The following is a 21,564-nucleotide window of genomic DNA, read 5'->3' as shown; positions in this document are numbered from 1 at the left end:
CAAACAGATCTGAACAGGAATTGAAAAATAGTCATTTATTATATAAATCATGAAATAAGTATCCTTGATAGGTGTATTCTCTAATTTGTATTATTTTCAAAATGTAGTAATAGGAAATTCCTCTTGAGGGGCCATTAAGTCAGCCATGCTGAGTTATAGTTATGTAGCTTGAGCAGGAGAAAAGTAAGTTATTTGGGACTTTCACATTCCTGAAACAGGATACCAATGGAAAATTCTTAACCTCTATTTCCATCAGAGATGCCAAGAAATGAAATGATGGGAAAATAGAATTTAAGGTAATAAAGTGCTCTGTCTCCATTTTCAAACTTCTAAAACTATTTTACTTAGAGCTATGTTAAGATATGACTTCAGCCCTTTGTGAGTATGGAATCTCAAGTGATGGATGTGCCTCATGGATATCTAAAGAAATCATCATTATATTCTTCTTCTTTATTCCTCTTGAAAGAGATATTTATGTGTATTCACATATATTGCCCTATGCAAGCCATTGACATGAGAGTCTAGCGAGCAAAAGGTAGGTTTTTGAAATACCAGTGCATATAAAGCTTAAACAATGATGGAAAATGATGAACAGAGTGATTTGTGATTTCATAAATGATATACAGTTGAATTTTCCAACACAATAAAAGATTCAGAGCATTTGCCCAGAGATTTCTTGTCTTCTATAAATCATAATAGGTATGCAAAGTTATCAACATTCCAGAATTGAGATAATAAGAAAATGGATTTAGAGGATTATCAAACATGGGCTGTAGCTAATCGCTTCTAAAACTTTACAAAGTGATTATTTTTGCTTCAGAAACAAAAGTCAACTCTTTGAGGAAGTGCTTTCTGATGAACAGCATATTAATTGCTTGCACTTAAATTTTACTAATTCAGTTCAACTGATGAAGAGGTCTTGCTAAATCATGGGACATTTAAAAATGAGTACATTTCATTTATTTCAGCAGTAGTATTCAAGCAAATATCCTGGAAGATTTGCAGGAAGATATACAAGATAATTATTTACAGAATAGCATTTTACATACACAGTAAGATTTTGAATTAAAATTGCTAAATGAGGATCACACCATTGTAAGGGTAGGAGATATTCAGACCAACTAAAGTAAAAGGGTGAAAGGGTGAGGAGTAGTCAAAGGAACTCACAATCTAAACCATGAGGGGTCCAGAAGCTATTTGTTTTTCTCTGCCATGACATAATGCTTGGTATGTGTTCAATACCAATGCATTTCTAGACAAAGAATTCTATGACAGATTGTGCTTGGAAATTTTCAACTGATTCTTTAAAGTGGCTCTTTGAATGATTAGTAAAGCAGTTTTCAGACATATTTTCTGCTTTGATTGAGGAAGAAAAGGTGTTCCCAATTGCGATGTTCCTGCACTTGATGTGATAAAAAGAAAATTGCATGGAAGAATGAAACATGACTGGATTTTTTGAATCTAACAATAATTTGACTCTTTGAGTCTCAGTTTCTTCATCTGCAAAATGAGGAGGGTAAACAAAATTACATCTATACCTCGAGTTCTTTCCAAATGCACCATTAGCATGGTAAACTACTTGTGTACTACGAGATCTAGACACTGATAAAGTGAGAAAATGACCAAATAAAAAGCACACAACCATATCAGTTTTATTATCCAGAGCACAGTTTTTTAAATGCAGTAGATATCCATTAGTGGATTCTGAAATCAAAATAAAGTTAATGTATTCCAACCATCATTTATCAAAAAGAAATGGAATAGAATGGAAAAGATGAGAATGCATGGCAAGAAGTAAAGACAAATATTGTTTCTTGAAGCTATAATTTTGGTGGCTTACATATTATATATTAATGTGTGTATGTGCTGAGTCATGGTATAAAATATATTTCTTATTCTCCACTGATATCAACAATATTTGTAAGCCATTTATTTAGAGTATCTTTATTTGAGCTAAAGGAGAAAAGAATGTTTTACTCACCAATAGTGGGATCATGGTAATCAGGGAACTGATGGCTAATAAACTGCATTGTCATTGCTGGAAAAAAAAATAAATTCAATTTAATAAAAATTCACCAATTCTTCAATATGATAGTCACCATGGTACTCCCATCAATTTGTTAATAGGTTCTAGTGAGCAATTTATTTCTGAGGGTGACTAATTACACAACATTACCACAAAAATGATGATAATAAGAGAAAGTTCTTTAAGAAAAAAGTGTATCTAGAGTGAAAAACAATGCCAGATAATTCTCTGGAATAAATATGTCCAAATTTGAAGTGTATTTCAACAATCTTGCACTGAAGTAAAAATAAGGCTCTTTTTAAAAAATATATTTTTAAATTGATTTCAGAGAGGAAGGAAGAGGGATAAAGAGTTAGACACATCGACCAGCTGCCTCCTGCACACCCCCTACTGGGGATGTGCCCGCAACCAAGATACATGCCCTTGACCGGAATTGAACCTGGGACCCTTTAGTCCGCAGGCCGACGCTCTATCCACTGAGCCATACCGGTCAGGGCAGTTATAGATCTTTTTACTAAAGATCGTATACATTTTCTGGGACTTAGCTTCCGCATCTTTAAAACAAAAACATCTCTGAAGTCTGTATTAGTTATTAAGTACTAGAGGTCTAGTGCACGAAATTCGTGTGTGTGGGGGGGTGTCCCCTCATCCCAGCCTGCACCCTCTCCAATCCGGGTCCTATAGGGGGATGTCCGACTGCCGGTTGAGGCCCAGAATCGGGCCTCAACCGGCAGTCAGACATCCCTCTCACAATCCGGGACCACTGGCTCCTAACTGCTCACCTGCCTGCCTGCCTCTTACTGCCCCCCACCCCTTGCTGGCCTGATCACCCTCAACTGCCACCCTGCCAGCCTGGTCACCCCTCACTGCCCCCTCCTGCTGGCCTGGTCACCCCCAACTGCCCCCTCCTGCTGGCCTGGTCACCCCACACAGCCTGCTGCTCAGTCATTTGGTCGGCCCTCACTAACCCCCCTGCTGGCCTGGTCGCCCCACGCAGCCTGTTGGGTCATCCATTCAGTTATTTTGGTTGTGACAATCACTTAGGCTTTTATATATATATATATATGTTATATGAGTTATTATCTCTAGCTGTTCACAGTTGGAAGTGTTTAAGTCATTTTATTTTGCCTAATTCATGTTATTTAGAACATTTTATTAATTTTCATTACTTTTTTGGTATATCCTCTAAATTCTCCACATTCTTCTTAAATATATACATTTGTGATACATTTTCAATGTTTTTTTTGTAAAGTTCCCTTGGGTAAAATTTCATTACTAGGAGATAAGGGCATTCTGAAGTAAAGAAACAAACTTGGAAATAAGTTAGTATATAATAGTTCTCTTCCTTTTAGAGAGAGAGAGAGAGACTCTCTCCTTAACCAAACTTGAGTCAGGTTCCTCTAAACCTTCCTCTGAACAAGGTCTTGACTTTAGGTTCTGTGTTCATCTCTGCTTCACCCAGTTTAGCAAGAATCCTGCTGAGTCAGGTTAGAGTGAATTCCCCACACTAGATATCTCATCACCAGAGGTAGCATTCCCCAATCTCCCTTTAGTGTCCTCTGTTTACCTGGCCTACCTTCAGGAAATATCCTACTAAGTCCAATTAACCAGAATTCCTCCTACACCTGTTATTTCCTCTTAGTAATTTTCCATCCACTGACCCCCAACCTGCCTCTTGGCTTTAAATTCCCAGTGGTCCCTGCTGCAGTTGGAACTGAGACCAGTTCTAAACTGAGTTCTCTTTCCCCCATTGCAATAGTTCCTATATAAGTATAATTTGAATGTTTTAATTACTGTCCAGCTGTGATTTTCCTTAACAATGCTAGTAATGATCCACATCTCTGCACCAATGTCATACTACTCAATCAACACATTGAAATTCTTGATAGTCATGGACGCTACCAAGAAGGGTTAGAAAACATTGTGTATAATTATGGGCTAAGTTAATTACCATAAGCTTAGGAAAACATTTGGAAGGCTGAAGAAGTTTGGAACACACAAGAAAAATAAATAAGCATTTTACTAACTGATAAATATATTTTACATTAGACTTCAGAAGCACACAACTAATATCAGAAATAAATGAATCAGTCAAAGATCTACCTGTTATACTTATTTATAAGAACACCTAGCATACATTTAGATGATGACTTTGTGCTTTAATGGAAACCTGCTGCTTATTGTATAATTGAAAAAGCCCTTCAATTCTCAAATCTTCTGATCTACCACTGAGACAAAACCAAAGAAGAGAGAGCCAGCTGAGCCTTGTTCCAGAACTTCAAAGATAATTTTAGAAACTTTGATTTGTAAGAGTTTCTTTTGTGTTTTTATAAAGCGGATGCCTGATAGGACATCTCAGGACCATTTCTTTTTCCAGAGATATCATGTAAAACAAACCAGTTTTTAAAAATGTCTCCTAAATATCTATAAAGTTAATGATAAGACTTCTGCTAAATACGAGCAACCTAACTGGAGACTAACTTTTATTCATTTTGTGATGTATAGGCTTACATCCTTGAAATTTATAAAATAAAGCATTTTTTAAGTTTGCTGAGCACCTCAAAAAGGTATTACAAAAGATCATACTTGTTTAAACTTTTTAAGTTATAGCAATCAACAGAGTGGAAATCTATGTATAATTTGATAGATTTAAAAATTAATTCTCTACCTAAGAATATGTCTAAAGTGATGGGTAAGATGACTTAAAAAATTTTAGGTCAACTTTGTGGCCATCACAAAAAATCTGGGGTAAGAAATAGTGTTAGGAGTTTTGTCATGCTCCATGCATGTAAATGCTTTTCTTTATGTCTGTTTGTCTTTCATTGTCTTTATGGATACAGAGAAAGTGCAGAAAGAAATACAAGTAGAGAAGGCATTCATAGATTAGAAGGTAGTCATAGATTTGAGTCATGTACTGTAATTTTAACAAAACTAATTAGGGATGAAAATAAAAGATATTTGATGGACCCAGCCTCTGCCTTTTCAATTTTTAAAAGTATTACAGTTAGTGCATGACCCTTGTTAACAAACAGGAATACTATTTACCCCTACCGAAATGAGCATTTACTTAACATTTAAGCTGCAGATAATATCAGGAAAAACCTGATGGATTTTATATCTAAGGCCTTTCTCCTTTATTAGTGGCCATACCCTATGTAAATGTAGTGCTTGCCCAGACCTTATAAAATATTCATTAAATGCATACAATAAATAATGGGCAATTGCATCTTCAATGTTCATACAAAAGTAGTGTTGAGAGATTACATACACTCATTTTTTAAAGCAAACCCATTTTGATTGAACTCTTCTTTTTCATGCATATGCTTTTTTATTTAAATTTCCATTTCATTATTCAGATATTCTGATAATTTACTATTTCATTGTAAAGTTTAATTTAAACCAACTGCTTCTTGTTTTGCATAATTCAGTATTAAACCATCAAATTTACCTATATGAAAAATTTGACAATATTATACATCACCCTCCTTGGAATGTCAGTGGTATTTGTCCAGGAGCTGAGACTTCAGTTATGAAAAAGGAAAATTATAGATAGAAAGGTGTTATTTTCTACACAATTTTTAAAATGTTAAAATATTGTATAAAATCATACTACTTTATTTTTACACTTCTACCCTCCCCTCTCCCCCAAAAGAAAAAGAAGAAATTTGATATTTAAGGAAAGTATTAAACTGAAGTAATCTGGAGAATATAATCTACAAAGAGATAGAGGTTGGCAAGCCATTGCTTTCCCTTTGGGGCTTCAAGGCCTGTCAGTGGAGTAGGACAGATGCATGTGAGTCTGGTCACTAAGATTTCGTCCCATTCCTCACTTGGTTTGTGGTGGTACCTTGATGAAATTACTTAAACTCTATGTGGGTTCTGTTGTCTGTAAATCAGGAGGAGGAAGGAAAGACAAAGCTGCATTCAGATTAAACATTCTGCAACACCTCTTCCTTCCTTCATCTCATTATCCTCAACATCTTCACTAATTCATTATCCAATTAGGATCTGTTATCTCTGTTCTAATTCTCTCTTCTCTTTAGTCCTTCTTTTCTATCCACCCTGGATTTCTGGGAGCTTTTCACAACTTTCCAGCCATGACACTTCCAAAGGAAGAGCTTTGCTGGTGCTGTTCCCACTGCTGGAATGCCCTTCCCCCAGATAACTGCCTCTTTCAGAATATTATATCCATGTGACCTCCTTTGGGAGGTGTTCTTTCATCACTGAATTGTAATTGAAACCTATTCCTCCTCACGAGCACTCCCTATTCCTGTCATTCACTCATTCATTTATTCTTTCCTTCACCTATTCAAAAGCATTTATTATGTGCCAGATCCTCTTTATGTGCTTAGAACATGCCAGCGAACAAAATGGACCTCTGCCCTCTAGATGCTTACATTCTAGAATATGGTGGGAATTCGAGAGGGAAACTCACACACACACACACACACTCACATACACACACATAATGGGCACATAGTTACATACACACTAATAGCAGCTTAGCCCAGCCAGCAAGGCTCAGTGGTTGAGCATTGACCTATGAACCAGGAGGTGTCACAGTTGGATTCCTGGTCAGGACACATGCCTGAGTTGCAGGCTCAATCTTTAGTGTGAGGTGTGCAGGAGGCAGCTGATCAATTATTCTTTCTTATCATTGATGTTTCTGTCTCTCTCCTTCTCCCTCCCCCTCTGAAATCAATAAAATATGTATCTTTTAAAAATAGCAGCTTAGATGGTGAAAACCATCATAAAAAAGTAATATTATTAAAGAATAATTATTAAAAAATAGAGAAATGTTACATTAGGTTGAAGTTGTATGGGTGAAAATGAACAAATATACAATTTTGAGGCAGAATATGAAAAATAGCATATTTGCCACTGTCAAAGAACTTATTCATGTCATTGTAAAAGGATAATATTGAGTATTATGTTACTATGTATTTTATGTCTCAATGAATATATTTATAAAACTACAACATTTTTATTTAAAACAGTATCATTTAAAATAAGCTGAGAATTATATCCTTCAAATGAGTTTAAATTTAGGATGAAATTTTTAGATACCAACCTTATCATGTGTAAGTTGGTTACCCAATCTTTGGAAATTACTTTAAAGAACAATTTAACAAAAATGTTTTTAAAACCATGAATTTCCTGGCTGGCATGGCTCAGTGGTTGAGCATCAAACTATGAACCAGGAGGTCATGGTTTAATTCCCCATGCCTGGGTTGTGGGCTTGATCCCCAGTAGGGGGCATGCAGAAGGCAACCAATCAATGATTCTCACTCATCATTGATGTTTTCATCTCTCTCTCCTTCTCCCTTTCTCTCTCTGAAATCAATAAAAATATATTTAAAAAAAAATACCCATGCATTAACTTGATCTGTGTTATAGATCTATCAAGGAAACAAACGGGTGGGGTCATAGGCCTCGAAAACCAGATACTTTCCATTGTGTTACTTGCTTCTTAGTAATTTCTCTTTCTTAACTAAAAATGTGTGCTCTTCATGAATGAAACATGGACAGTTGTTAAATAATAAATAGCATAAAAAAGTGGAAAAGATTTATTCCTTCAATTAATAGAGGAATTAATAAATATAATATTATCTCTTGATTTATAACGTAAACTCAGGTAAAAATATTTGATAGTGTTTTTTTTTTCCCCTACCAGCACTAACAATTATAAACATTTTCTAAGATGCATTGAGCAGAAATAGTCTCATGAGAAGTTATAGCCTGCAATATTTAGCAAGGAAGGCACTTCACCTTGTTGAGAACCTTGAGTGAGATGAAGTGGCCCCCAACCTGGAATGCTTCCAAATAGAAATGATAAAATCATTTTCAGTTCAAGGTAATAGGGAGGTACTGAGAATGGTGATAGAATGGGATCTTCATGGAGTTTAGCAAAAACATCCGAAGACCCCTCCTTCATCCTTTTTGCAGCTTTTAGTCCTAAATAGGTTGAACTTTTGTGTAGACTAAAAAAATGCTGAATCTGGAATTAGGTCAAAGTAATCCTAATCTCCACTCTAATGCCACCATCCTTTTTTCCTAAGTAATGCATTTCTAACATGAATGTGGTTCTGCTCTGTTTTCTCTCGGGACATTGAAGAATCCAGCAATGGTGGTTTGGTGGCTTCTAACTCAAAAGTAAAATTCAACTTATTTATGTCAGGATGCATGGGGCTCAGCAACCCAGGCCAAAGCCAAACCTGTGCCTCCAAGAGTTGGATTCTCTCCACCCATTATTTTCCTTGAACAGAAACATTATGTGTAGATATGGGAAGAGGCTGGTTTAAAAAAGGGTTGAGACTAGAGGGCTGAGAGATAGATCAGAAAATGGCGCTGCTTGTTTGGAGGAATGGCGCTAGACCAGGGAGGAGGATGGAAAACGCAATGCTCACAGCTCTCCATTAGTTGGGGTTTTCCTTCCTCTTTTTCTCCCCATAAACCCTCTGCTAACAGAAAGAAATGATGCTTTCTAGGACATTAAAAATTCTATTCTTCTTCACCGTATGATTTCAAGGATGATTGATGGGACACAAAAAGAAATGAAGGATATTAAAACTCAGTATTACCAGTCATTACTTATTTGCTCTTTGTTGACAGTGTATTTTGTACTCAATGAAACAAAGAAGAAAAATAGACATTTTCACCAATAATTTCTCAAGTATTTTATCATTTAGGATAAAACCCATCTCCCTAGGTAAATAAAACACTGTTGATACTCTGCAAACATTTACTACCATAGGTAAATGTATCTTTTTATTTATCTCCCCTTTTAGAGTATAATAATTAATGGAGCCAATTACTGGCATCTCAATCATGTGAATGGCTGATGATAACCAGAAAGAGTCCCAAAGTGCTCAATTTTAGAATGTATTTAATTTGCCAGGGAAGTTGTAATAGACATGAATCTTTAGTCTGTATTAGAATTTATATTCTTATTCTTTTCTGAGACAGCTATCCCAAAATATGATACAATATGAATATTTTAAGCTGAACAAATTTGAAAAATGGCCGGTGTGGGAAGGACTCTGAATTCTGCAGACTCACCTATAGCAGGTCAGAAGACCCTCATGTGAGAGCTGACCTCTCTATGCACAGAGGAAAGGAGCACCTTTATGTTCAAAGAGGGAACTGAGAGGAATATGAAGAATCAGGCCTTACTGAGCATCCTAGCTACTAGTTTACTACCCTTATCTCATATTCTTTTTTCATATCACATTTTCCATGACTTTTCACACTTCATCAAAACCACTATAAAAATAATAAGACTTAACCACATCTTCAGGTCTTCATTTCATTGTGAAGGTTCCAGTGTCATGCAAAACTTACATTACATAAATTGGTATGCTTTCTCTTATTAATCTGTCCTTTGTCAGTTCAACTTACAGGGCCTCAGCTTGAAAAGCTAAGATGGGTAGAAGAAGAGATTTTTCATCTGCTACACTAATCAGCTGACTCCCAAACCAAAAGGCCAGTGAAGGACATGAACAGTGTTCTACTCCATTAAATCTCTTCTATCCTGTTTGGTATTTCCCATTTAGGGCCTTGTGCCTTGAGTGATTCTGGATTCCTGGATGCTCTAAAATCATTCAACTAAATGTATGGTGAATTGTGGGGAAAATGTTTGAATCTAGAATATACAGCCTGATTAATTGGTTAGGGTTGTGTTCTGTCATTTGTTCTTCTAATACAGACTACTAATATAGCAGTCCAACTCTCTGGAGTGAGTATAAATTGAATTATAAAGAGACTAGAGGCCCAGTGCACAAAAATTTGTGCACTTGGGGGGGGGGGGGGGCCTGTTCCCTATCGCAGTCTGGGACCCCTCAGGAGATAACGACCTGCTGGCTTAGGCCTGCTCCCAGGTAGCAGAGGGCAAGCCCAATCCCTAGGTGCAGCCCCTGGTTGGGCTCAGAGCAGGGCCAATTGGGGAGTTGGGACACCGCCCACTGTCATGCACAGAGCAGGGCGGATTGGGAGGTTGCGATGCCACCATCAGCCATGCTCAGGGTAGGGCCGATTGGGGGATTGGGGCACCGCCCCCTGTCACACTCAAGGCAGGGTCGATAGGGAGGTTGTGGCGCCACACCCTGTCACGCACAGAGCAGGGCCCATCAGGGGCGTTAGGGCTCCGTACCCTGTCATGCACAGAGCAGGGTTGATCAGGGGGTAGGGGAGCTCCCCCCTATCACACACAGAGCAGGGTCCATCAGGGGGTTGGGGAGCTCCCCTCTGTCACGCACAGAGCAGGGTCCATCAGGGGGATGGGGAGCTTCCCTCTGTCACGCACAGAGCAGGGCCCATCAGGGGGGTTGGGGAGCTCCCCCCTGTCACCCACAGAGCAGGGCCCATCAGGGTGTTGAGGAGCTCCCCCCTGTCACTCACAGAGTAGGGGCGATAGGGGAGTTGGGGCACCGCCCCCTGTCACACACAGAGCAGGGCCCATCAGGGGGTTGGGGCGCCGCCCTCTATCACCCACAGAGCAGGGCCGATCAGAGGGTTGGGGCGCTGCCACTGTCACACTCAGGGCAGGGCCGATGGGGAGGTTATGGCTCTACCCCGTCACACACAGAGCAGGGACCATGGGGGGTAGGGGGGTTGGGGCGCCACACCCTGTCACACACAGAGCTGCAGGGCGATCAGAGGTTGGGGAGCTCCCCCATATCAGGCACAGAGCAGGGATTATCAGGAGGTTAGGGCGCCTTCCCCTGTCACGAACAGAGCAGGGCCGATAGGGAGGTTGTGGCCCCACCCCCTGTCACACACAGAGCCGCAGGGCGATCAGGGGGTTGGGGCGCTGCCCCCTGTCACGCTGATCCCGGTGCAGGGAGGCCTCGCGGCTCCGCTGATCCCGGTGCTGGGAGGCATATTACCCTTTTACTATATAGGATAGAGGCCTGGTGCATGGGTGGGGCTGGCTGGTTTGCCCTGAAGGGTGTCCTGGATCAGGGTGGGGGTCCCCACTGCGATGCCTGGCCAGCCTGGGTGAGGGGCTGAGGGCTGTTTTCAGGCTGGCGGGTGATGGAAGCTCCCAACCACTCCTTTTTTTCTTTTTTTTTTTATTATGGGCCAGCTTTAGCTCTGAGGCTCCAGCTCTTAGGCCTCCGCTCCTGAAAGCAGGTATCTGGTTTGTTTCGGTTCTATAATCGAAACTCTGTATCAACTCCAGCTCTGAGATCCCGGGCTCACTGAAAGCAGGTTTCTGGGGTTTTGTTTAGCTTCTATATTTGTAACTGTATTTCAAACTGCAGGCTCAGAGGCCGGCAAGGCAGGCGGGGAACGTTGGAGTCCTCCATCACTGAAGCAAGCAAGCTAGTTTCAAGCTGCCTGGCTGCCGGCCGCCATCTTGGCTGGCAATTAATTTGCATATCTTGCTGATTAGCCAATGGGAAGGGTAGCAGTCATATGCCAATTACCATGTTTCTCTTTTATTAGATAGGATAAGTGGAAAACCATCATTGACATACATGATGACAGTAAATCCTGGCATGTGAAGTAATAAAGACAGTCTGTACTTCCCTTTCACAAACAATGGCAGAATATAAGCTACCTGGAATTTGTCCAGGGTTTGATAGAAAGATCATTTAGAAAGAGCTGAGTTATCATATCAGCTGATACTAGCTCATTAAATTAATTCAGACAAATCACAATAATACTTCTAGTTCAATTTTCTTAACTTTAAAACCACAATGGCTGTACTAGATATACTTGTTTATTCTTCTGTACTTTTACTTAACAAGCAATTGCACTGCAGTTAAGTATTGGGACAAAGTTGAAATAGGTAAACTCTATCTTCAAGGATCTCACAGTTGAGTGATGAAAACTAAATTTTATGATAGTTAATCATGAATATTTTTCCAAGAAGGCAATCCCGATTCTTGAATAGTAAAAGTGCGTTCATAATGCCCATGGGGTTGGAGGCAGTGGAGACTTCCAGGCAAAGGTAACAGCATGCTCCCAAGTTGCACAGGCTCAGGCAACATACTACATTTGGGAATTTCTACTAATCCAGTGTAGGTGGAGAGCAGGGTGTGGAAGGCCCAAAGGATGGATGAAGAGAAAGGCCAAGGTCATATTACCAATGGCCCATTTTGCATTCTAAATATTTAAAATTTTCTCATGGATAATCCTGAAAGGATTTTTTAGAAGGAAGTGATATATTCAGAACTTCACTTTAAAAAAAAAATCCACTGGCAGAAATGAAGCAATAGACATGAAGTGGCATTACTGCATGCAGATACCTGGTAGGAAACTACTGTGGGAAAGCTAGGCCTGAAGCAACAAAGGCTTCACATAAGACTCCAGCAGCAGGGGTTTGAAGGGACAAATAGAATTGCTAAATATTATAGAAAGAGAATTTGTTTGAATGATAGACTGATTAAACATACCTGGAAGAGTTATTTTTCTGGATGGATGGGGCAGTGCCCTTTGCTGAGAAACAGTAAGGGGAATAGGTTGGAAAATCTAATGCATTTCCATATAGGATAAGTCCAGTTTAAGGTTCCTGTGAGCATCCATTCAAAAATTGGACATATGGATCTAGAAATCAGGAGAATCCCTTATTTGTCTTTTAAACGAATATTATAACTCAATTTACAAAAAGAAATAATTAAGAAAAACACTTTAGTGTTAACTGTGTGCTAAAGCATTAGTGTAAATCTGAATAATTGAACAAATGAATATCATTTAATTATTTGCTATATAGATTATTCTTTCTTTGAAAGCTCATTAACTCGGAAGGAACATAAGCTTTGTTGTCTAATAATTAAACCACAACATAGTAAATCAGAAATCCTCAAAGAAATTATCAATTTTTGTATCATCTGTTAGGATACCCTTTAATTACCTTTTTCCAGATGAAATTTGTATGTTTTCAAGCTACAGTTTCCTTTAGCTTCCTCTGTTTTCCACTCCCTATCTTTTTGTGTGGTATTTTAGATTACTCCAAGACTGCTCACATCCTGTGTGACACAGAGACAGAAAGAGTTCCCAGGGCTCTACCAAAGTTTTATAAGCCAAATATTGCCAGACAATAAGCCTTCTGGACAATGACACTCTTCTCCCATGAAATTTATCTTCAGCTTTTTCTCCTTTTACTGCCATTGCCATTTTGTGCAACAATGGCTAATAAATAACAATCAAGTTCTTTTTCCTTCTCATAATGTCAAACTTTAATTACTGCATTAACTTTTATTACATATGTAATATAAAAAAGTTAAATAGTACCATTGATAGATGTGAAAAATATGCGAACCTAAATCATTAAAAAATATGGGTGCTCTAAGAAATTTAATCAAGATTATGTAAAAGAATAAAGAGCCATGTATGGGAATGATTTATTACTTGAACTTATTTGTTTCTACTATAATATCCATCATGATTCATATGGTTGTAAAAATCTAATTTGAAAACAGATAATACTATTTCCTAACTCTAACTTCCTGAATCTTTCATGGAATTTATCCTATAATCACCCACATAAGACTCTACTTTCCATTGCTTATAGGATTAATTCCAATTCCATATATTTTGATGCTCAAAAATTCTTCCTACTCTGTTAGAATGAATTTGGAGTTCATAAAACTGTGAACCCCAGTGGTGATCTCCATTTCAACCTATCCCTTCCCACAACTTTGAGGCCTCAGCCCTGTCTCTTACTTGCTTGTTTCCTTCTCTGCCTACACTGAACAACACTTAGCTCAGTTTTTCTTCTCTGAGAACTTCCCTAATCCTTCCAATATTTAGTAATTCTAATTCCCTTCAGAACTTATTCTCTGTCTCCCTTCTCACTTTCTTCACATACATATATCTGTGTGTCCCTATAGTCTGTGGAGAAGAGGGTGGATAAAGTGGCCAGAGTGAGCAGAAGCTAACAGTTATATATTGCCTACCAGTTCCAGGCACAGCGCATGTTTTCTCAAATCTCAGTACTACTTTTAGATAGATATTATTATTGTGGATGATTAAATAAGACATAGAGAGGTTTTACTAGTAATTCCTTGTCAATATCCCCCACCTCCAGAGCTTTCAATGGGGAGCTGGACTTGAATCCATTGCTGCATGATTTGTCCTCCTCCTCTGACCCATGGCCACAGGACAGTGGGAGGGGCTTCAAAATCAGGTGCTAGGGCTTACCTTGAAGTGCTGCTCCTCACTAGCTGTGTGGACTCTTTATTAAACATGCTCTAATTTCTCTGCTCAAGATTTCACACGCCTTATTACAGGTGAAGTTCTTAGGGTTAGAGCAAGAACCCCAACCCATGGTACACCAATTATTCTCACTTTATAAATAAGAAAACAGAAGCACAGGGAGTTTAGGGAACTTGCCCAAGGTCCTAAGAGGCAACTGGACTCCACTTCCTGACTGCCTAAACCTGCACTCTGAGTCAATATGCTGATCACTATGCCTCTATGAGAATCTACCAGAATCTCTTAAGCAGTGAAGTTTCCTTATGTATAAAATAAATATAGGATTGATTTGAGGATTAAATAGGATTATAAGGAAACACTAAGCATAATGACTTGCACATAGCAGTAACTAGATAAATAATGTTTGTTATTATTTTCATTATTTGACTGTGCTGTCTGGAGGGCTGGGGGCAGGAATTAGATATTTTTATCTCACTGAAAAGTGGCTCTGTGCATATAATTACTGCTTCATAAATACTTTTTTATTTCATTATTTTATATGTGGTTGTTTTGAAAGATGGTGAGGAGAGAAAAAAAAGACAGGGTGTTGTCAAATATTAGCAAGTAGCTATGTCTAGAATTTATAATAATAAAAACATAATATGCAAATCAACCCAATAGCCGAATAGCAGAACGACCATCCGGATAACCTTCCGGACCAAGCCATGGCTATGAGGGCCTACTCTTGCACGAATTTTGTGCATCAGGTCTCTAGTTAAATTATATTAGATTTAAACCACAGAAAATAATGGAGTCTTGTTTTATGCTACCAGATGAAATCGGAGATCCTTGTGGGAGAAATTTCCTCCTTGGATCTTATATCCATTTAATAGCAGAAACCATCAATATAATCTACCTCAGATTCTGAGTACTTACTTTACTGGTATTTGCCTTTAACAGAGCAATCAAAATGTATTATGGAGTCTGTTGGATCATCTTCTATCATTCCTCCCTTTAGGACACTGATATCCATATGCGACCACAGCAGAGCACCTGGCATACATTGGGTTTGTGAAACTCTTTGACTATTTTTAATTCTATACCAGGAAAAGCTGTGGAGTTAGTCTTTTGTTGAAAGTTAGTTTTCCTTTGTCCCCACCTCCAATCCGCCTCTAAATATGTGTGTGTGACTGCAAAGATAACAAGATTAGAGTATGCAGCTGGGTCAGTATTCAAATGCCCCTCTCTTAATATATGGAAGACCTGAATGGGGGCTGGATGAAGACATCACCCATCTGAGGACACAAAGAATTTCAGGATGAGATCCAAAGGTGTCCCTTTGAGGCAATTTATAAATGTGTTACAAATAACATTAGGGAGAGTGCTGTATCTCAGAAAGAAGACTAATGTCTAATTCCTGGAAGCTAACTCGATAATGTCCAGCAACATGTTTTAAAAAAGGATATAATAAATAAAAGTGGTCTATATGGAATCAAGAGGGTTAATTGAAAAGTAATTACATGCCAGGTTTAATTCAGCAATGATGAAGGAGATATAAATGATATCTGAAAAATTAGTATTTTAGTCATCAAAAGTCAGATTCTGAATAAAAAATTTTCCACAGCCTTCTTTAATTCCTTATCCCTGGTTCCATGTTCTAAAACTTACCTGCTTTCCTATTCTATTTGCTGGTACCTTGATAATTGAAAGTTTTCTTGGAATAGCAGAAGTTTCTGGTCATTTGAAAAAGAATAACTCTCTTTGTAATTGGCCCTTCTGCTTCTTAAATTATTCTTTCTACACAGAAAATTTGATTAGGGTAAATTAGTTTCAGGATTTATTATTCCCATGGTGCACTCATAAAAGTTTGTGTCTGAATCTGAAAAGCAAAGATCTTGAACCTGTCGAGATGGCCCCATGGTGATATTTATAGCTTTCAGCCAATGCTCACCCCTCCACACTTGTGAAATCAGCCAGGGGCTGATATATTGTTATTTTGCAAAGTTCTTCAGTTGATTCTGATGGTGCATTTGCTATGCCTTCTGAAATACAATAATGCCATGCTTAAGAGAGAAGGACAGCCTGATCAATTAAGGATCGCTTCTCAATCGCTTATATAAGTAACTTCAAAAATAAAGAGAGACATATTCTTCCTACAAAAAAAAAAAAAGCTGTATAAGCAGCATCATTCCTTCTGTCCTCCCCACTGAGCCACATCCAGGCCCATGTCCCCTGTGAGAGCTTGATGGATGCCTGGTGAGGAAAACAATGGACTAGGATACACAGATGGAAATTATAGTGGTGGGTGCTTGACAACTCTGCCTCAGAGGCTGGACCGAAAGGAGATTAAGGAGATTAGTTTTTCCACTTTAAGTGTATCTCCCTTTAAGTCAGAAGAGGGTGCCCATGGGTCCTCCCAGTTGTTTGGGTCCTCCAGAAAGTAATAAAATGATTACATAAAATAGAATTATCCTTATCCACAACTGGGAAGATGCACGCTACATTGTTTTTGTAGCTCCTTTAGTAGAAGCGATGTAATGTAGGATGAAGCACAAAGTGAATATCCAGTTCTCATATTGAATAAGTGACATCTAGCACCAGGGGCAGCATTACAGGGCAGGGGAAGAGGTCTTTTTCACATGTTGTTGGCCTATGAGGGAAGAATTTGCATTCAGAGGAGCATAAAAGTTCACAGGCAAACTATGGATCTACTAAAGCAGGATATGAGTACAGAGAAGTAAGATAAGGGAGCCCCAGGCAGGCAGATTCTCCAGATACTGGCTAACAGATCTTAAAGTTTATGGATCAGCAAACAACCTAAAAATTAGGATTCAGTCAAAATGGATTCCGTACTTATAGCCCTCAGCTGATCTCTGAATTTTGTTGGTTTCCTTGGTGTGTATGGGTAATCTAGAGGGTGGAGGTAAATGTTTATGTAGAGACAGAGTCTAAGCTTCGTTGCAAAAGAGAGAATTAAATGAGGACATGTAAACAACAGGCTTATATCTGTTCACAGTGGACACTCAATAACTTACTGTTATTATTACACATGGAGAAGCCTAAACCTATCAGGAGTTTCTTGCACGGTGATATATTTAATGGTACAAATAAGTGTTTATACTTTATAATTTAATGGTAAGGACAAAAGGTACTAAAAGATGACTCAAGCTCTCTGTAAAGCTCAGCCATCACCATGAAACCCATCAATATCACAGCACACTGACTCTGAACACCAACAAAAGCAATATTCCTCCCAAGACTGTAGAGACACTGTCATCAAAGTTAATAAACACTTATGACGAAAGATTATTGGAAAGCTTCCCAGAGCTGTGTCCTCCCAGGGCAATATGTACTTACAGGAACTGTGCTTTAAAGGTATCTCCATCACCCATCATCTTTTGGGTTGAGAAATGACCAATAGGGGACAGTGTAAGTGGTGGCACTTATGAAACAAGAAGTCGCACTTGACAGACATTTTATTACTCTTGAAACATATTGAAGAAATAAATCATGAGGGTAGTAAAGAATTTAGATTTTGAATCCCCAGTCTTGGGAACCCAAACTCAATAGAGACGAGGAAGATGGATTCTACACACAGAACACATCCGGATTGCTCTGGGCATCAGTAAGGACCTCAGCAATCATGGGTCCCCTAGGCGTTGCTAGGAGGAATGACAGGGACAATAGATTTTGACTGTTACGATCTTTGAGTCACCTGTAGAAAACAAAGGTATCTCCCTGTTTCATTATTTTTACCTTCTGATATCTGAAATGTCCAAAATAAACTTTTATTTAATTATAGTCATGAAGTGTTGCTTTCCAATTGTCTGAGTGTTGAAAGAAAAATTCCTTATTCGTGTTTTTATGATAGAGGGGGTATAAATGCAGGGTGCCAGTAGAGACTTTCTGGATGTGATACATTGTTCCCTATTCATTAAGGCAGGTAGGATTGCTAACAAAATGAAATGCTTATTCATATTTATTGTATCTAGATTTTTTTGCCTCCTCTTGTTCCCCAATATATTGTTCTAATCATCACATCTTTTTTCTGCTCACTTTTATACCACGATCTTACTTATTGTTTGAGTTAAATCACACCAGGCTCTAGCCTTCTGCTTTCCCAATGTGAAGCACTATATATAAAATGAGTTACTGCAAATAAGACAAGGCCAGTGCCATAAACCTGTCAACCTCATCTCCAGGATTTCCCTTCCAAATAGCACCACACACTTTCTTGATATTACTTCACATTGAAAAAGGACAAGCCTCTATTAAAGTGAGGCACTTATGAATCTCATGTTTTAACACATTCGCAATAATGTAAAGGAGTTGGGAGCATTTAGCATGGATCATTTTGAAATGGCTTTGGTGGGGATTCATCCTGTGTGTGCATTAAACTGGCATTCGCTATTTAGTTCGTGTGAAAAACAGAAGGCATTTCAGTTTGGGTTTAAGATTTGGTGATAGCAATCCTCCGTTTTCCACAATCCACCAAGAACATCAAACAACCAGAGAGCAGCAGATGTTGATATTTTCTCTAGCAATGGAGCCCACCCAAAGGATTGACACTTCCTTTTTGTGTACCATCTAAAGCAGAGCCAGATGCAGCAAATGGCTTCAGCCAAGAAATTAGAATTAAATCAGAAGCCAAATATCCTTAGGAGGATTTGGGTGTGTTCTGTCTGGGGAACACAAAATACAATATTGGACTTTCTGAGTTGGCATGAGAAGGGGACCCATACAATGAACAAACAAAGCTAACTGGAAGCACAGCAGGACGATTTTATTTTTAGTATGGCATTGAGAGTTTATTATACCTAAATCAAAGTGGCAATTATGCTGAGAAAACAAATGAAGTGGGTAGTGATTTAGGAGTCAAGTACTTTGCTGACATGCTAGAGGATTTAGAATCACAAACCTGGTTGTAACTGTGTTGATAGTAATGTTGAAACATTTTTTTCTCTATATATTTTAGATAATTACTTGAATGTATGTGACAGAAAATTTACCTTTGCACGTACAGAAGGAAGAGTCAAAGAAGTGGCCAACACGAGAGGCCCCGCTGTGAATTATCAGGCTCAGAAATTAAGCTTCCATATTACCTGGCTACTCGAAAAGTAGCCCAGCTTTGGATTCATCCTGTTAGAAATGCAGACACTAAGGCTCCACCCAGACTGACTGGATTAGAATTGCATTTTAACAAGATTTCTGAGTGATTTATATGCACATAAAGTTTGAGAGGCACTATTCAATAACACTAAAAAAGATTTGATGCATCCATGTTTGTGTATATGAGTGTACAGGACACATACACAAGAATCACACTATCCTTGAAAATCATAGTTTATAAAAAATGCTTTTCCATGTTCAACACATTGCAGCCTATGACTAATACTGTTTCCTGTCTCTGCCCCTCAGAAACCACTTGCCCCCCACCTTCAACATGGTAGCTCATCCCTTCTAGCCCCCCTCCAAGGGGAAGATTCCACAGGGACCGCAGGCTGGAGGAATGTGTGGGAATAAAGTGTTTTCTCTATATTTTTTCCAATGAGGGATGCCATGACACTTTTCTTGAGATAAGAGGAATTGCAGCCTTAACCAGTTTGGCTCAGTGGATAGAGCGTCGGCCTGCAGACTGAAGGGTCCCAGGTTCAATTCCGGTCAAGGGCATGTACCTTGGTTGCGGGCACATCCCCAGTAGGGGGTGTGCAGGAGGCAGCTGGTCGATGTGTCTAATTCTTTATCCCTCTTCCTTCCTCTCTGTAAAAATCAACAAAATATATTCTTTTTTTAAATAAGAGGAATTGCAAAGATTTACCGAGCACATACAATGTGCAAACTCCCCTTGCAAGGGTTAAATATGCATCATCTCATTTATCCTCCTAAGGACACTATGGTGCAGGTATGCTTATGCCCCTGATTTACAGATGTCCATAGCGAGTTTCAGAAACTTTGATTACTTAAGGTCAAACAGGTAGCACATGGAAGTGTGAGGGTTTATTCATATAACCACTAGGTTATTCTTATTTGGGGTAAAGTCGCCCAGTTACAGGGACCTGTCACTAATTCAAGCTTGAGCACTATTAGGATTTAATAGTGATTATTGTAGACAAGATATATATCATTAATTGGGCTAAGAGAGCATCATTGGGTTAGAAATAGGACCTCAACAGAAGTAGGAGAGCCTACTGTCCTCTCAGCTTATCCAAATCAATCCAATTTTTGCACTTATATGACGTTCTCTTAAACGGATGACCAGCTGTTCCACCCCCTTTTGAACATCTGTGAAAACTTATTGGACTAAAATAATTTTGACTACTTACTAACTTTGTTCTATTACCATGAAATTTTTTTCAGCTATACTATGAGCTTCTTGTAGGGGTGGACACCACATATACCTTTGTCTTTTATCCCAGAGAGTAGATGGCGTTGTGTCCTGCCTTTAGCTTTTAACATGTTTAAGGATTAATTGACTAACAGGCTCTGGGCAACCTTTGATACTGAGGGGTTCTCTGAAGTCGGTCCAGGGATTTAAATATTTATGTCAAGTGGTAGGTAAGCCACAGGAGCCCCACCTGAGAGGCTAAGGGGCTATCTCAGAGAGGCTCCAGGGAGTTTGCATCAGAGACAGGACTAACCCAAGGTCTTCATTCCTTTTGTTAACTGAACTTTATCTATGGAAATATAGAATGTTATGACAGTAACTGGGAGGGAAACATAAGGAGGTACATTTTAGAGTGCAATAGTCTTAGGGTAGAGAATACTTTAGAGAGAATAGCATCCAACTCTCTTAATCTGAAATCAGGGTTTACAGAGAGTTAGTGAATTGCCCAAGTTAGCACCACAAAACTCAGACTAGAATTAAGTCTGATACCCTGATACCCATCTGATATTATTCCCCCACCTGATGCTATATCCATAGTCCAGCACATTTACCATTTTACTGAGTGGTTGAACTTCTCAGTCAGGGAGAAGTCTGAATGCCACTAATCTCTTTTAATGAGGCACTTGATTCCAATCCTCATGATATAGTGATGCTAATGCCAGAATAATCAGCAGATAAAATCGTGCCTGTAGTTGAGTGCCCAAGTGATTGGCAATAGGATCAGCAGATGCTTTGACAGAAGTGGCGATCCCTCAGTATTATTCCAGAGAATATTCGGTATAGCTTCCACAGACAGAGCTAGATCCAATCACTCGATTGATGCCAAGGACACTAACTCCATGGAGGAAAGGATGAGTAAACGTGTGAGCTTTATAAATATGATCATATATTAATTGGATGAAATGCACCCAAGGTATTCAGCAGAAAATAAGCAAATGAACTAAAAACAAATGGTCACAGAATGTCTCTGTGTATTTATAGTAGGAAAAGAAACCTATGAGTTTTAGATTGG

General features: G+C 38.8%; 1 protein-coding gene across 1 annotated transcript in view; it reads right to left on the bottom strand.

The window, feature by feature from the left end:
• The window catches only part of RIT2 (Ras like without CAAX 2), a 258,959-nt gene that overhangs the window by 193,972 nt on the left and 43,423 nt on the right, over positions 1-21,564 (bottom strand). Inside the window, exon 2 of the mRNA XM_036323184.1 lies at positions 1,982-2,038. Coding sequence (XP_036179077.1) covers positions 1,982-2,038 — 57 coding nt within the window. The remainder of the gene's footprint in view (positions 1-1,981; positions 2,039-21,564) is intronic.

The sequence above is a fragment of the Myotis myotis genome, unplaced genomic scaffold, assembly GCF_014108235.1.
Source record: "Myotis myotis isolate mMyoMyo1 unplaced genomic scaffold, mMyoMyo1.p scaffold_m19_p_9, whole genome shotgun sequence".
Taxonomy (NCBI): Eukaryota; Metazoa; Chordata; class Mammalia; order Chiroptera; family Vespertilionidae; genus Myotis; species Myotis myotis.
This window is presented reverse-complemented; position numbering and strand designations above follow the sequence as displayed.